We start from the raw sequence: 17,279 nt of genomic DNA, 5'->3' as shown, positions 1-17,279 counted from the left end.
AGACAGCGACTAGATGAAGGTAAATCTATAAACTTTGTGAAAGAGAGAACAGTAAAGGCCATTATGAGTTGTGCTCTCAGTAGCCCATCAAGGAATTTAACTCTTGGGGTACTTCAACACTTTGCTGTGGCCTTTGGAGGTTGTCACTGATTAGAATAGTGCAAAAGGTAACTATTTATTTTGTGTATTTGGTTAAGCTGAATGTTTTGTGCGATATTGTGGAATTTGTATGCAATGAAGGAATCCAAATATTTGCATGCAATAAATAAAGGTGTAATGGAACAGTGATCTTTTAGCAGAAGAGCAATAAAAAACAATAGTTCACAATGTAAGAGTACTATTTTTCTTTAGCATTATGCATGGAGTTTCTATTTCTTTATTTGCTTTTTGTAAACTGTTATTTGTGTTGCACAATATTGTCTATTATTTATTTTGAAAATTACTAGTTAGATTTGTTTTACGGTGATATATGAGGGGTAAATCAATGAAACATGTGAACTTGATCATAACGATCTAGACTTTAGGTAGATGCTTCCCCATTCTTTGGTTGCATTATCTCATATCAAAGGTAGAAACTCTACTGAAAATCTGGTAGCCTTAAGAAGTTTCACAGATGCAGGACTCAAATTTCGGGTGAAGTTGGTTCGCCAAACCTTTATTTGCAGCACTTCAGGGTGAACACAGACAAGAAGAATATACAATCATCATGCAATCCAAGACTTTGTTACCCCACCCATTTATGGTCTTAATACTATTTCACAAAGTTTACTTCAACAGAACAAGTGAACGATTTCATAACCTTACTGGGGAGGTTGGTTGTAGAGACAGGCAAACCCAGACACCAAAGGTCATTTTTCAGTCTTCAGGACATAAACATCTGAGGTGTGTACCTCTGATAAAATTAAGTTTTTTACCAACAACATTTGTTTGAATTAACATTATCTACGTGACTTAATACACTTTATACTGTATGGCCTTGAGGCGCTGGCGATACAGGATTTCTCCTGGTTAAACAGATTGGAGGGATTTTTCTGGTGCTCTATATTGGGTTTAGGCCCCTCTTGTTCTATGGAATTCTTGTGCCGTGAACTTGGCCTTACATATTTAAGTGGTATGGCACTCCAGGTTCGGGAGTGTTTTTAACGGAAGTCTCGGTCATGCCCTGCTTATGAGGTACTAGTAGCATTGGACAAGAACTACGAAGTGGAAAAAGCCTATAGAGGCTCCAACTTTAAGGCACTAAATGAGTCACTCTTTGTAGAGATAAGTTGGGGTCCTGATTTCAGTAAAGCCACACCCTATATCCACTTGCGAACATCGTTCAAGAGAACATTTAACAAGTGGGATGGGTGCAGGAACTACAGCCACTTATCCAAGTTAAAGGGCTTTGAAGCAGTATCCCATGTGGTCCATTATTACAGGAAAACCCAACCCTATATGCTCTTGTGTCCTAACACGGCTATAAGACTTTTCCTGTTAAAACTACACACCGACCAATTGCTGGTATGGTCTGATATGGGTCCGCGGTTGGGCCTCACTGTTGAGAACAGAGATTGTGGTATATGCGGCTTAAAAGACAAACCGGAATCCGCTAGACATGTCCTCACACAGTGTATCAAATTGGGCCCCTTGTACATGTGCAACTTAGGGGGTATGGTGCATAGCTATGAGAGAATCCTAGCTGATTCTTTTTGGGATTATTGCCTAAATGCAGAAACCATTTCCGCAACAGATCGCTCTATATCGCGTATGGCGGCACGTTCAACCATTGTTGGTTGACTGAGTTGGCCTCTTCCCTAGGCTTATACTCAAATTGCCATGGGCCATTGGTGCTCTGTCTGTATGAATACATTGATGGGATGCACCAGTATTGCCGGGCTCGAACTGTTGTAGGCAAGGTGAGATGGAACTAATGAATTGTCAGACGGGGCTGGAGTTGGCCCCAGAAGAGATGATGCCTTGTGCCTTGGGTGTTGGGGTCTAATAGATTGTGATCCTATAGTTGTATTTTGTGGATGCATGAGTATGATTTGATGATTATGATCTTAGGTGCACGATTTCATTCTATGATTATGATCTTGTGAATTTTTAAATCTAATTGACAATATGGTTAATATTGTGGTTTATTGTTATTTTTGAGACAAACCTGAAATTTGTAACTGTGTGTGTGTGTGTTTATATTTGTAATTTCCATCGTATGTATGAGTTGTAATTGTGATTATTAATGATTATTATTGATTGATTATTGATTGATTGTTTGATTGATTGGTTATTGATTGATTCTATTTTGTGTAAAGTTCTTAATTGAATTAAATCACAAGAATTATTATTATTATTATTATTATTATTATTATTATTATTAATACACTTTTGGCAGCGTAAGCATATTTCTAAATAGTTTTCTCAGACAGCGGGACACAAATGTGCGAGTAAATACATTGTTAGTTGCCAAGTGTTTCTTTTTCATTCCACCTAGAGTCACACATTTTAAAATGGATTCCTCTTCTCAGCTGTATTAGGCCTAATGTTAAATATGAAGGCCCGGTCTTTCTTGAGGCATCACGCTCTTTGTAGGTCTTCCTTCTTGCATTGAATTGCTGCCAGTTGGGTCTTTTTTTTGAGGACCCAGTTGTTCAACATTTTGCAACAGCCTCCTTTAGCCTCTTTAGCGATCAGATGGTAGGGTTTCCTATAGAGCCACATGCTGCTGGATTCTACCATCGCTTTCAGTGAGAGTAAGCCCAGTTCTCGTCTTATAGCTACGATGGAGATTGATTTGGGTAAACTTAGTACCGATCTCCAAACGTAGCCTTCCAGCTTCGGCCATATGCTGTACGGAATGTTTGGCATTGCGTCAGCTCCGTAATGTAGAGATGGGACCACCTTCGCTTTGTAAAATGCATTAGCCGGAAGAAGTGAAAACCGGGCAAATTTCTTGTCTATCACTCGGGTTTGAGATGTAAAGTTTTGCGTCTTGTCCCAAAGAGCTTGCTGCATTTTGGATTTGACTCTTGAACTGTCAAGCATGACTCGCAAATACTTGAATTAATGGACTCTTTCAATACGAGATCCTTCCAGGTTCCGATTTAGTTTTTCATTTCTTTGGATTGATTTTTTCAAAATCATGATCTTTGTTTTTTCCTTATTTATTTCCAGGTTATTTGAACTTATGTATTTCGCAAGGTTATTAAGTTGTCTTTGGTGACCAATAGGTGTTTGATCCAAGAGGATCACATCATCTGCGTAAAGCATTCATGAAACTGTTGAGTGCCCAATTTTCGGTGGAAATGACCTGACTGCTGCCTCAGATTCTTTAAAGTCACTGAGATAGGCGATGAACAGGGCCGGCACCAGGGGGCAACCTTGCATTACCCCCCTTTTTGTGGAAATCTCTTCTGAAAGGAGGCCCTGTTGACTGAGACGGACTCTCATCCTTGTGTCCGAGTGTAGGGCTTTTGGCCGAATGCTTGCGTCAGGTCGATAAACGCTAGAAAGACCCTTGGGCTGCCCTCTCTGATTTTACTTTTAATTATGCTAAGGAGCATAATATTTACAGAGGTACCTGAGTTCTTCATGAAGCCCGTTTGAAATTGGTCAGCACAGGGAGAAGCCTTTGCCCATGCTTGGAATCTTGTGAGTAGTAGAGATCCGAAGGCCTTCCCAATAATGTCCAGTAAGGCAATCGGGTAGTAGTTTCTCGGATCTTCTTTCTTGCCTTTCTTGTAGATTGGTACCAGCACCGCGGAAGTCCATGACAGGATGGACTTCAGGTCCTTATATCTTTTGAACATCTTACTAATGAAGTTTGTCCACTTCTCAGGATGGCTTTTTAGATCTATGTTTGTCAGCCCAGCAGGCCCTGGGCCTCTTGATGTTTTCAATTTGGAGATAACTCCTTTAATGTCCTCTATGTTAGTTAGGTCTTCCCAGATTGTGTACGTTTTCTTCTTTGCTGGCGAGTTTGTACATTGTGGTAACTGGAAGAGTGTCGTGAAATGGGTCCCCCAAGCAGCTTCTCCTACGCAGTTTGTTAGTGCGTCAATTTGGGGACCTGTTGTTTTGATTAGGGACCCAAATTAGCTGGATTTTTTGCCGCTCACTGACTTTAACATTTCCTCCGAGTCATGTTGGTATAGGCTAATTGGATAGTTCTTGAGCCACGACTTATATTTCTTTGTCTCTTTACCTAGAATGTTTCTAGATGATTTGGAGTTGTATTTTAACGCCGTTCTTTTAATTTGTCGTAACTTTCATCTTTTTTCAACCAGTGTTCTGTCGAAGTTATGCATTTTCACTTGTGGAGGTTTGTTTGATTTTCTGTGTCCCACCTTATATGCTGCTAGTAGTGATTGGTAATTTATTGTTGTAGAAGTTTCCCGCTCTGCTGAATGTTCACTCAATATTACATTTCGAATTGACATTCTTTAAGCATTTAGTTGCATATATTTGCATTTTCCCTCCACAATAGCAAGCTATTTGCTGAGTGCCAAAGCAAACTTACTTTTAAGACCATACTTACCTTTGTTTGATCCCTTTACCAGCACTTGCAGTTGCATTTCTTATATTTGGATAGGCAATCACTGGGTCATAGGACAACACCAAATGGGATGGAGTAGATGTTGATAGTGTGGTCTCCGTTATAATGGTTTTGTCTTAAACAATATGCAGGTAATGGAACTTACTGGTCGCAGTGAATTTTATATCAATCACTGTATTTTATTTGACAGGAATGATATGATTCCCAAACCAGTTGACAATCTCACCAAGGTTCTGTTTACAAGGATGGAGTATGGAATTAAAGGAAACAAGCTGGTAGAAGTGATGATTGTGATATAAAAGTCCTCAGCCTTAGCCAGCCCATCAGTAACAGATTCCAGGCAAACAATCAGATATATCGATCTGGAATTGGTCAATATTGGAGAGGAAAGTGACAAAGGTGTAGGCATTGACTACTAAAAGGTGGCATGAGAAGCTGAAAAAATATATAATGCGGTCAAATGCAGCATTAGACAGAGCAAGAGGATGTGGCTAAATGTGTGGCCTTGGACAATATCCAATGGGAGATGAGTAGTGAAAAAAGTTAATAAAACACTAGGCCAGGCAGTAGATTCCAGTGGCTAGGGTATTAGAATAACCTGGAGAGCGCCAGTGATGTGTATGCAAAAAGTGGGGTTAAGTAACGACTTTTGAGTTTGGTAAAGATTATGGTGGTCATTACACATTTGCCGGTATCCGCTGGAAAAAACTGTGGCATCCCGGCAAACAAACCTACCATTACTGGTGCTGATATCCCGGTATTACCAGGATATTACAGATGCTGGCAACAGCAGCCATTCCCAATTCCATGGAGTCCCATAGGACTCCATGTGGTTAATTGCCAGTATTTCCTGAATAACCTTTTGCTGAAGACAAATCTTCCACGATACCAGCAAACTTGTAGTACAGTTGTGCGGTAATTTGGCAGTAACAGCATTACCCCCACATTACTGCCCTTTTTACCTACACTGCGTACATGGAATGATGCCAAATTTGTTTTTTGTATACAAAGGAAAATCTCTCAAATGATGGCTGTCTCCCAAAAATCCACACATTGTCATTGTCTTTTCTAGCTGTCTGATAAAACAGTCTAATTTCTTTGCCGCTATCGCACTGACTAACTGTCACAGCCATGTGGACCTAATTATGAGTTTGATGGTAATCTGGCAGTAAAAAAACTCGATTACCGTTACCACAACTTGATCCGGCAGATTTTCCATGGGATTATAAGTGGTGCTAGGGTGGTGTAATTCGCCATTTATGGAGTCCATGATGATTTCGGTGTTGCCTTTTTTTCTGGAGGTAAATCTTCCACAATATTGCCAAGCTTGTAGTATGGCAGTTGGTAATGCGGCGGTAACAGAATTAGCACGCATAAGTGCCATTTTTTAACCACACCGACTTACTTGTAATGAGGCCCTGTCTTTCCAAAAAGGTTGGGGATGAAGTTCAATAATTATGCAAACATAGAATACATTTTTTTAATTCCATGTTCTTGGTTGCCAGGATAAATAAAAAAGTATTTTTTCGGAATTCAGCCCTTACTGCAAATGAGAAGGTTTTGCTTTGATCGGAAAAATTCTACAGCTTATGTTTCATTAAAAAATGAACAGAGTACCAAAGTCTGAGACCCATAAACTCAGGACGCGCGGCGAACACCTGCAATAGCTAGTGGATTTCTTTTTCCTTTGGACAGCTTGGTATTTCTGTACTCCATAAAGGAAATTACTACCTCTTCAGTAATGTGCAATTTAGAAAGAAAACCTAAACATTTCTAAGAATGATATGATTATGATTATAAAAGGGCAAAACATATCATATATCACTTCCATATCTTGGAGCAATGCAATGCAAAGGAACCAGCATGAGCACAGGAAGTAGTTGCCAGTTCAGTTTGCAGTGGTGGATGGAAAATCAGCATGTGCGTAGAAAGGAAGAGCGGGCTTAGAGGAGAGATGGCGGGAGGGTGAGGGAAATGAGGATGGCGAGAGGGAGGAGTGGGGGTGCCAGGCAGGTGGGTAACAGGAGCTGCCTGATGAAGGGTAGCAATAATGTAACTAGGAGGGTGCTGAGGACAGGCAGGACCATGCCGAGAGTGGGAGTAGTAGGTCTGAGGCGGCAGAGGCATATGCAGGTTGGGTTGCTAGTTAGAAGAGTGACGAACAATAAATAGCTTAAGTCTGGTAGCAAATCAACATTTTATTTAATTATGCTGATCATTTCCAGCAGTAAATACAATTGGGTTGGTAGAGTACAGAAATCCATTTACGTAGGACATTAGTAGCCAACAGAAATGACAATGGGCTGGTACGGATAAACAAAAATGATATAATAGCGACTAACGTTAATCACAATTTCACTACCTATGACCAGTTACTAGTCACCCACTCATTGGGTTGCCTCTGCTGCATGGTTCCTCAAATCAGAACAAAAAATGGCCAGCAGATGTACATTTAGGTTCGGTCCCATTCCAGATTTTTTGATGAACACACCTTTTGACAGAAAAAAGTAGCATTTGACAGAAGAAAAAATGACACATGCGCCATTTCAAAGGAAGCAGTGCGCCATCTTGGAATTGTGCACATTCAGGGGTGGATGGGAGCAGCAGCCGCAGAGGGGTATTTATGGGGTGGTTTGAGGCAGCCAAAATAGCAAACGGCAAACAAAGCGGTTCAGAAAACCTGTAGAAGAGGGAAGCCAACGTCGCTAGAGACAGAGAACAGCAGCAAAAACTGTATGGAGCAGACAGAATTAGCATGGGGAAAGACATTGGAGTAGTGAAACTTACAGGGAGGAGGAGAGGGGGAGAGAAAGATCCATGGGATGGCGGGTAGTGGACAGGAACGAGTGGCAAGTACGAGTGGGTTGGACAGCAAAAGAAACATGGAGGAGCTGGAAGTTGAAAAGGTACGGAAGGTATTTATTTCAGAAAGGATTCTTCATCAACAAGGAAACCGGAAACCCTCCATTTGCCAGAAAGATCAAGAACCATATATAGCAATAATAATAAACACAATATTTATTACACCTTTGTCACTCTACTTTCTGTGTGTAATTGCACTGTGAGCCTGTGAAGGGTTTTATTATGCCCTATGTGGGGCGGCCTGAGGTGAATTCTACTTGTGTCTGGATTGGAGGGAGTTCATTGTAACTATTGTGTAGGATTTCAGTTGGAGATTGCATTGGGTTCCACTGTGGTCCTGCAGATAGCTGAATCAATTGTGCTTTTGATCATAGAAGCATGAACTAGGACACACTTTTAGACCATCCCAAATTAAAGAATTTGGGTGATACGGCCATCTCGGATGATCCCTGTATAAAAACTGGAAACCATTTTTAAATATGTCTAGCAATGACTGGTACAGTTCCTAAATTATTGGAGACTTGTGTATATTTTTGTGTTTGTGATGCCTGATTTTGACCTGTGGAATGTACAAAAGCCTAAACATAAATAATATAGCAGTAGCCTGAGATGAAGCTCCTCTCATTTGCTGAGTGCATCCTGTGTAGGAGGTAGATTGTTATTTGCTCTTCCCTTCTGTGTGAGCAGCTGCTGTCTTGCTTCATTGGCATGCTCCTGACTGCAGGTACGGTTATAGGGCAAAACTATTAATCTCGCCAATGACTTCAGTGACTCTTCTGCTGACTGTTAAAGTTGCCTGCCACCCAATATAAAGACCTCTGAGGTGGCATCTCCATATGTATTCCAGTAATTGCGTGGATTATTGGCAAGACAATACAGTGATCCGGACCCAGAGCTCTTGCTGGTTCATGAGCAGGAAAGAACCAAAAGTTCATCCTAACTCCAAATGCAACCCATAGTTCAGCAATGTTCAGAAGAAGTGCTGATGGTATGGCTAGAACTACAATATATGTGCCTAGAGTGCATATTAGGACTTTATTATACCCTTCCTGTAAAGCATCACATAAGTGGAGTGGGATGCAAGGGTCTTCCTCTCATTGTGAACATGGAGCCAGTACCAAGATGTCTTGATGATTTATACTAAGGTCATTGGTATCGTTTGTGGTAATTGCCTGTTTGTTTGTAGCAATGGCTGCTGCAGTTGTTGCCAAGTAGGAGAATAATTCATTCTTGTTTTCCTCAATGCAGATAAACTCTTGCCCGTTTTTTGTAACCACACTTGTTGGCTCAAGAGGTTTCCAAGCACCGTTCCCCTTTTTCTGTGTGTGCGTGTCACTCTTCAATCTTTCAGACCTATACACATCCTAGAGTACACATTCTAGAGTGCGGCTAATCTTGATCCAGAATGAAGCTGTAATTTTATGTAAGGCTTAATAACATAAGTCATAAAATCTTAGAAGGCTTTTGCAGTCCCTGGTCACAGCATGTTGACGATGGCTGCACCATCAAAAATGGCAACTTGGACAATAGAGCTGAAGATATTTTATCTCCAGGTGTGAGCTATTTCAGGCAGTGCAATAAATCAAACTTTTTTCTGATTCTCTGACTCCCATCTTTCGAGTGCTGGAGGATAGGTATGAATTGTATGCTGCAAAACATCATCCTGATCACCATTACGTATTTGGGATACAATGCAATTCTAGAAGAGAGTGAGCAGTCATTCTTTAATGATATTCATAGTACCTGTTTGTTTGACTTTTCTCTGATTGGCTAATGGCTGAAGATATGGAGGTTGCTCCGTTTGATAGGATCTGTGATACGTTTGGTTCGGTTAACAATCCTCTCGCTGACATATGTCTCATATTCGTCAACTCCAGGTTTCTCAATCTTGAGCACTGCGTCTGCCACCACTAGATGTACTATATTTCTACTGTTGAGTATAATAAGATCACCGCTTTCATCCAAGATATGGGTTTCCCATATCTTGGATGAAAGACATGACGTCTTTTGCCTACATCATCTGTGAATGCTTTTGGCCTCATGGGGATGCCCATCTCGTCTTACTTGATTTCTACAATTCTTCAATTAAACGGGCAACCTCAAGACTGAAACTTGTGTAAAATGAGCTGGAGAAGGTTTTACTATTGAATAGCCATCCTAGGAAGAGTTCCACTGTCGCCTATCTGGAACATGGTTTTACTGGGCCCAGTTAGTGACTTTTGTGGAGAAGGGTCTATAAATCTCTGTTGACTCGTAGCCTTCGCAGAGAGGGGAATTCGACTGTAAAATGCTTAGTTGCTCCTTCCAATCCACTCCACACCTGCCTCATGGGAGAGCATTGACCCTTCCACAATGTTGCCCACAACCATTTAAGAGACAAAAAAGATGTACATGTGCTTCAAGCAAATCATGGCAAATGATGTGGTCTTCAAGGCCAGGAAAATAAACACAAGGCCTGATTTATGTTCGGGCTATTTTTCTCAACTTTTGTGGCATAGTGCTATTGAGCATGTGTGGGCTTTAGCAATTAGTTTAACTTTTGTTATCCAACCCTTCAGCAGGTCCCCTCACCCTCGGTCAGGCTGCGACACAGGTCGCCCAGCTTCATCGCCTGACTGTACCAGAGTACTATGCCACTTTCAATCTTGGCCTAAATGATGCACTTGCTCCCCCTTCTGGCTCATAGATTAGGCCACGTAGCTGCTGCCTTTGCCTTTTGTGTACACTGGTTGTCTTCACCATTGTTAGCCGGCACTTACCCCCCTGCCTCTTCCTTATAGCACTTTTGACCTGAATGTTCCTAGACTTTCAATGATTTGCACCTCCCTCTCCTTGTCTGTTGCTGTTTCACACTCACGCTTCCCAGCTCGTTTACTTTGTGTGCTATTAAGTGATTGGATTGCCCCACACATGTAAATAAAAAAATAGTTGTGCAGATGTATCGCGATGTCGATGGTTTCTTCAGCTCGTAATCATGAAACGTGTCCTCGGACAGTGATTATGCATAGGGGCTAATTTTCGAGTTCCCTGTAATTTGGCTGTGGGTAGCAGTTATATTTACACTGTAACGTAAATGTGTACCTGCCACCAAATTTTGGTCATTTGCACTACGGGGTCAAAATGTAAAGGGCAAAAGGCAGTGTACAAGCATGTGCGCCGTCTTTTGCCTTTCACATTTGAGCTCCGTAATGCAAAGTGAGTAAAAGCTGCCTGGCATGCTAGCATTCCAGGCCGTGTTTACTTGTGATTGTGAGCGCCGCTTGCCAGGCAAGCGGCGCTCACATTGAAAATAAACGCTATCCGGCATGCTCCTTTCATTGCACATTTAAGCACACTCTAGTCTGACTCTAATTAGGTGTTGCAGTTTGGCGGGGAGGCTTTTGGCTGCTGACTTACCTTTCCGCATTTGTCCACCTACCTCCAGATAGCTTTGTCTAGCTGTTGTTGGGAATGCAAAACAAAGAGGAGATGGCTGGAAGGTTTAGAATGAATCTTAATCCTCTGGCAATTGCTCTGGGCAACCCTCCAGACCATCGTTCTTCACCTGCCAAGCCATTACAGAAAGGGGAAAGACTATATGCAATCAGGCTTGTTCTCACCCCAATTGGGCAGTCCAGCCCAAACTGCTAGGTCACATCCATCTGCACGAGACCACAAGCATCCCCATGAAAGGGGCCCCTAGGGGTCCCTCGTGATATGGAAATAAGGCAATGACCATACACGAAAGGATGCGCCAGACACGAGGTTCAAATTCCCAATGCTAGGGTTTATTGCAAGCAAAAATAGTCCCAATTGGCCAACTGTGGTCTCACGCCCCGCGACGTGAGTTTTCTAGACCTCGAGGGACGCAAGAGAGCGAATTACGTACATCAGTTACATATATACAAAATGCATATCATACAATCAGCTATGTCATGTTTAACACCCCCCTTTATTAAGTTTCTTTGAACTCGGGATGACGATGGACATTTCCGACGGGTATGACAATTATGACACTTTCGATGTCTATTCTAGTAACAATATGCAATTAGAAAGTGCGGAGGCATCTTGTAGCTGTTGAACAGAACACAGTGGTTCTGTTCTTGGAAGCAAGCTGCACACGGGGGAAGAGTCACATTCCAAGCTTTGCTATCTATGAGGTACTATTCGTGTCCTGGGAGCCGACACGCTCTAAAGGGTTTTGCGAAGGGGGGCCGTAAGAAGAGCATAATTCAAGCCTTTAGCTGCTTTATTCTAACATATTCTACCACAGTACGAGACTGGCTGGCAGCTGTGAAATGATTAAATGCCCTGCAGCTCTCCCTCAAGGCTACAGAGAAGGAGCGTGGGCATTCCTTTCTGGGCTACTCATGAGGAGTTTCAACGAACTCCTCAGTCCAGCGACCTTGCCCTTTTCATATTCAGACAACAATGTTAACAGTTGAGCAGAGTAGGCAGAATTCGCAAGAATTGCAAGCTGCAAAGCAGTTTTAGACAGAAAGCAATGAGCAATGGTTAACAAGCAAAATGGCGATTCTTGCTATGTTTAAAATGGCCGCTTGTTCGTCAAGCATAGCAGTCTGTATTTCTATAATTCTGTGCATAAGACGGTTGGCCTTCGGCCATCAAGTTACGTCTGTCATTCAAATGAAAAGGGTATTCACTTTTCCAGATTGACACCCAGACATATTTCAGCCTCATTGGAAGTGAGATTTGAAAGGTTTAGTATCACTGACAACATACAGATGTCCTCATAAGCAATCACATTGATATTTCTGATGAGGACATCTGTATGTTGCCAGTGGTACTGTTCTCCAAAAAATAAAATAAAATAAACAAGAACCAGGGAACTATGAAACAGAAATGGAAACAGGTTGTGAGCAGGAGAAAACATTTGTCGGTGGTACTGCACTTCTCCAAGGAACTAAAACTTACATATCCTCACAACCGTTTTTATTGGAGAGGTGCAGTACCACTGACACCATACCGAAGTCTGCATAAGAAATCACATTGAGAATGGAGAAATGCAGTACCACTGACAACATACAGTTGTCCTCATAAGAAATCTGGGATTATGAGGACATCTGTATGTTGTCAGTGGTACTGCGCCTCTCCAAAATATAATCACTTGTATGATAACAGTATCCAGAAAGGGAAACCTACATGTAGCCCAAGGGGGCCAGGAAACTAGCCCAAATATAGCCCTACTCCCTGTGGCTGCAAAAAGAAAGATCATCCCAAATTGGCGCAGTCATGTGACATGCTACAGAACTCCTGATTGGGAGAATATTAGTTAAACAAGCCACTACTGGATTACCTTGCCGTAATGGAACAAGAAATTACATTTAGTGTGTGGGTCTATCATGCCACAGCATTTCCAGTTGTCATGCCAACCACGAAGTGAACTTTCTGGAACCCCGGTATTGTCTTTCTCCCTTCTCTGCAGTGGCTGTGCCACCAAAATGTGCCAAAACCAAAAAGAAAGCAGATACGGCACACCAAGATATCCCAAATGTCATGGAAACTGTGCAGGTCATTGCGCAAATCATAGCTCAACTGCAACACTCCAACCTTTGCAGAAGGCTGGGAGTGAAAACTCAACATTCACCTCACAACATCTACACTGCCTATCCTGCTTGTGCCAGTATTCTCAGTTGCAGATGTAGTGCAGTTGTAGGCTTGAGTTTTGCACACACAAGAAAAATTCAAAGCTTAAATCGTGGCTTCTGGAGACAAAAATGTTACTAAGGGCACAGTGTCCGATCATGAGGTCCATGGTAACGTTAAAAACAGGTATTTGTAAATACTGCCCATTTTCCCCGATCGTCTGACTATGGGATAGGCACCATGCAGTATTCCTAAGAATACTGTCTGATTATGGGGTTTAATACCTCTCTAATGAAACAATTTTTTGAAGTCGCAATCCTCCCACCCCGCAAAGTGGGTACAAAGCACGGATGTCTCTGCTTCTACCTTCTCAGCCTCCTTTACAAAGGACTGTGGAGAAGGGTGAAAAAGTTCCCTGTTCTGCACTTAAGGAAGTTGCATATTAGCAATATGATTTGCTGCTTCAAACAGTCCATTTCCATCCTCAAAATAAGGGTGGACATTTAAAAAAGAAAATGTTGAAAATAATGCACACACATGTACAGATATACTGTATTGCGGGTATTGCAGTAGTAAATCCGCCAGGCTCACCATGTGGGTCTTTGTATGGTAGCTTTTGAGAGAACACATGTCTTTTATTTTCCAATTCTTAAAGGAATCAAAACCGAACACACTCCTAATCTAACTCTGTTCCTTGATTTCAGAACATGGAAGAAGCTGCCAAGAGTAGGAAACATGCCTAGTATTGGCATCGACAACGCAACTCTCTCCCCACATGTAACGTTGATCTGCTGGAAGGTCCACGAAGACTGGGTGACGCAGGTAACAGTAGGAGCACTGGCCATACCAGTAGGGTTTGATTGCTTTCTGTGGATGTGTTATCTAGTGTATACGTTGGCGTATTGCAGGTCATCGGATGGATGTGTTGTCTGTGATATACTTCTGTTTGCCAGTGTTTCAGGTTTTCTGGGGATTATTTGAACAGTATTTATTATCAATATTTTTTAATGTTGGCTGACATGGGATGTACATCTTGCCGAGTAGAGTACTCTTTGCGCTGAACCACCTCATACATATTTAATTATTTTTCCTCCATCGCCGATCCGTGTAAGGGAAAACTACATCTCTACGCTCTTTCCAGGGTGCGTCACTAGACGCAAAACTCCACTGACCTTGCTCAAGATTTTAATCATACCCAACAGGCTACATTACCTACTGTCTTGCAGTGTTTGTACTGAATTCTCCCCCTTGTAAGGGTGCTTCAAACCTCTCTGCCAGCCCTTGATTATTTTGCATTTCTTTATTTCTTTATGCTACGTGAAATCACGTAAAATGGCCGTAAAATGGCCGACAGTTTAGACTGACCATTTGATACAACTGTGCACTATTAATTGGGCAATAGAATAAACAATTCTAAAGTGATTCCATTTGGGTCGTATTACAGGAACATGCTAAAGGGGAGCTACTGAATGTATCTAAGTTACAAAGGAGGGTGGGAGCCCATCTACTGAGAACAAACATGGGCCAAATACCCTGTTCTATGGAATTTCTTCCGCTCAGGAGGGTCTACATCCACGTTTTAGCTCACTGCACCCTTCACAGAGAAGATATATTCCATAGAACAGGGTATTTGACCCATGTTTATTCTCAGTAGAGGGACTCCCACATTCCCTTGTAACTTTGTAAAATTTGGGGTTTCACAAGTAACCCAGGGTAATCCAAACATGGATCCCTTGGTCACTGTCTCTTAGAGAGGCTCAGCTTCCCTCACTAATGAGGCCCGACTAGGCTGAGACACTGCCTGGGGTTGTTGATGGTACTCTTGTTCAGAGGAGATTTGCCGAGGATTTCAGTGCTGGACTGCCCTTGTGGGTGGGACAAAAACTGATATGCAAATGGACATTTCTCCTCTGTGAAGGGTGTGCTGAGCTAAAACGTGGTTGTAGACCCTCCTGAGTGGAAGAAATTCCATAGAACAGGGTCTTTGATTCATGTTTGTTCTCAGTAGAGGGGCTTTCACACTCCTTTGTAACTTTGTAAAACTTGGGGTTTCACCCTAAGTAACCCAGAGGCTCAGCTACACCTCACTGATGAGGCCCGACTAGGCTGAGACACTGCCTGGGGTGGTTGATGGTGCTCTTGTTCAGAGGAGATTTGCCTAGGATTTCGGTGCTGACCTGCCCTTGTGGGTGGGGCAAGGACTGATATGTAAATGGACATTCTCCTGTGTGAAGGGTGCAGAGAACTAAATTTGGTTGTAGACCCTCCTGAGCGGAAGAAATTCCATAGAACAGGGTATTTGACCCACGTTCGTTCTCAGTAGAGGGCCTCCCACACTCCTTGGTAACTACTGAATGGACCGTCTCATTTTTGTATATCTAAAGTGTTATGAGGTAGAATGGCCTAGACTTAAAACAAAAGATAAAAAAATAACGTATCCATTACAGGGAAGAGCTAATAGGGAAGATCCATGGGAGATGGATTGGAACGTCTCTTCCACTGCTTAACTGACTGTTTTATATAGTCTGGGCCCACTATCGGGTGTGATCGTTTAGTATTATATTTTTTTCTCGGGGAAGTTGCTTTTGCTTCCCATTGATATTTTCTTCATGTGTCATTTTAATATTGATCGACACGGAATCAGTGTCTGCGATATAGTGAATACCAAAAGAAGTGACCCCCTGTGTTTTACCCAGAGTGACCCATGTGTGTTACCCAGCAGCTTCATCTGTGCAGAGAGCTCCCGGTGCCCCTTCCCTACAGTGGCCCTCATTACGACCCTGGCGGAGTGGGTTTACGCCAGCGTTATTCGCGGCGGACCCGTCCGCCCTACTACGAGTTCCCGTAGCGCCATGGAACGTTTTCCGCCTGGTTTTTCCGGGCGGAGAAATCCATGGCGCTACGGGACCTTGATGTTAATTACGCCACCGTATTTTGCGGTGGCGCAATTAACGCCTTCCCCACTCCCATTATACCCTATGGGGCAAAAATGGGAATGGGGAAGGGTAAAATGGGGAATGGGGATTTACCGCCCCGCCAAGGTCGGCATGGGGCGGAAAATCCGCCAACCTCCATGGCGCTATCGGCAGCTTTCCGCCGTGCTCCGCGGTGCATTTAGCACCGCGATTTCCGCCAGGGTCGTAATGAGGGCCAGTCTCTTTTAACAGACATGCATTGTTCCTTAGGAGACATGAATGCGGTTTATGGGTGCACAGTTCATTGTACATGATCTGTACCCAGAAGCTTAGGGGATGGGGTCGCCCTGCAGGCGCCTGTCTCCTCTGCAGGAACCTCTTGCGCATTTCAAGGCCTCTGCCACTCACCTTCTACTGCCTCCTGTACTTTCTACTCCTCCTGCACTTCTGCAACATCATCGAGTTCTCAGGCGGGCTGTTCTCGTCTCTGCTTTTCCACCCAGTTGATAATCTTGTCCACTGACCGAGTGAGCAATGCCTTCTAGAAGACATCATCCGGCACTAGGCCCATCACTGGTATGGGAAGCGGAAGGAAACAGACATGAAACATGTTTCTGTCATGGATGCTGTATTACAGTTGCCAGAGTTTAGAGAGCACAGGGAGGAAGACAAATGGGTTTGGGTGGGGAACGTGGGGACAGCCATTTTAGTCAATGGAGATGAGCATTTCTTTGAAGGTGAATGTTTACTGTTAGGGTGATTCCATGGAAAGGCATGGGGATTGAACAGAGTATGGAAATTAGAGAAAACCTGAAAATGAGGCTCGGTTGTGAAGTATGGTCGTTGGCCTATAGAAAATGGTCCTTGGCAGAAAAGCAAACAATCTAAATGAACATTTTCAGTAACTATTTGTTGTACCTTTTTTCAAAGCCTTTTCAAAGCTACTCCTGATCTGAGAACACATACAACGAATACTGCACCCCGCATCCAATCCTCCAAGGCGCATAGAAAAGGTACCTTTTTTTTATTAGGGTAAGAGACAGGCTTTACAGCACAATAACTGACCCTCAGGCATGAGGAGGACCTTCTTCATTCCCAACAGTCTTCCTTGGGCTTTGGAATGGATGTTTTCGCTCTCAGGCCGTTTCCTTTCACGGTAGATACCTCCCCTCCCAGCACTATTCTATCAGAAAATGTCTGCCTGGTCTTTTTTGGCCTCTTTTTAAAGATTGATGCTGTCAATCTGAACCTGCAGTAATGGTGGCACTTGTACTTTGCCTCGTTTCTAAGCACTTCAAGGACCATTGTCTCATCTGCAGAATCATGTAAAGTACTTGTTATTTGCAGTGCCTGCATGCTATGGGGTCACCTTGAGGCCC

The 17,279-nt window shown here is 42.8% G+C and overlaps 1 protein-coding gene across 2 annotated transcripts in view; it reads left to right on the top strand.

Annotated features, from left to right (window-relative positions):
* LOC138528519 (cilia- and flagella-associated protein 337-like) overlaps positions 1-17,279 on the top strand; it is an 875,503-nt gene that overhangs the window by 217,546 nt on the left and 640,678 nt on the right. For both annotated transcript variants that reach the window (XM_069640251.1, XM_069640252.1), the window contains one exon: positions 13,690-13,807. In XM_069640251.1, the coding sequence (XP_069496352.1) occupies positions 13,690-13,807 (118 nt within the window). The remainder of the gene's footprint in view (positions 1-13,689; positions 13,808-17,279) is intronic.

This window comes from Ambystoma mexicanum, chromosome 7q (genome assembly GCF_040938575.1).
Source record: "Ambystoma mexicanum isolate Mex_15411 chromosome 7q, UKY_AmexF1_1, whole genome shotgun sequence".
Taxonomy (NCBI): Eukaryota; Metazoa; Chordata; class Amphibia; order Caudata; family Ambystomatidae; genus Ambystoma; species Ambystoma mexicanum.
Note: the sequence above shows the minus strand (reverse complement) of the source record. Positions and strands in the feature narration are given on the sequence as shown.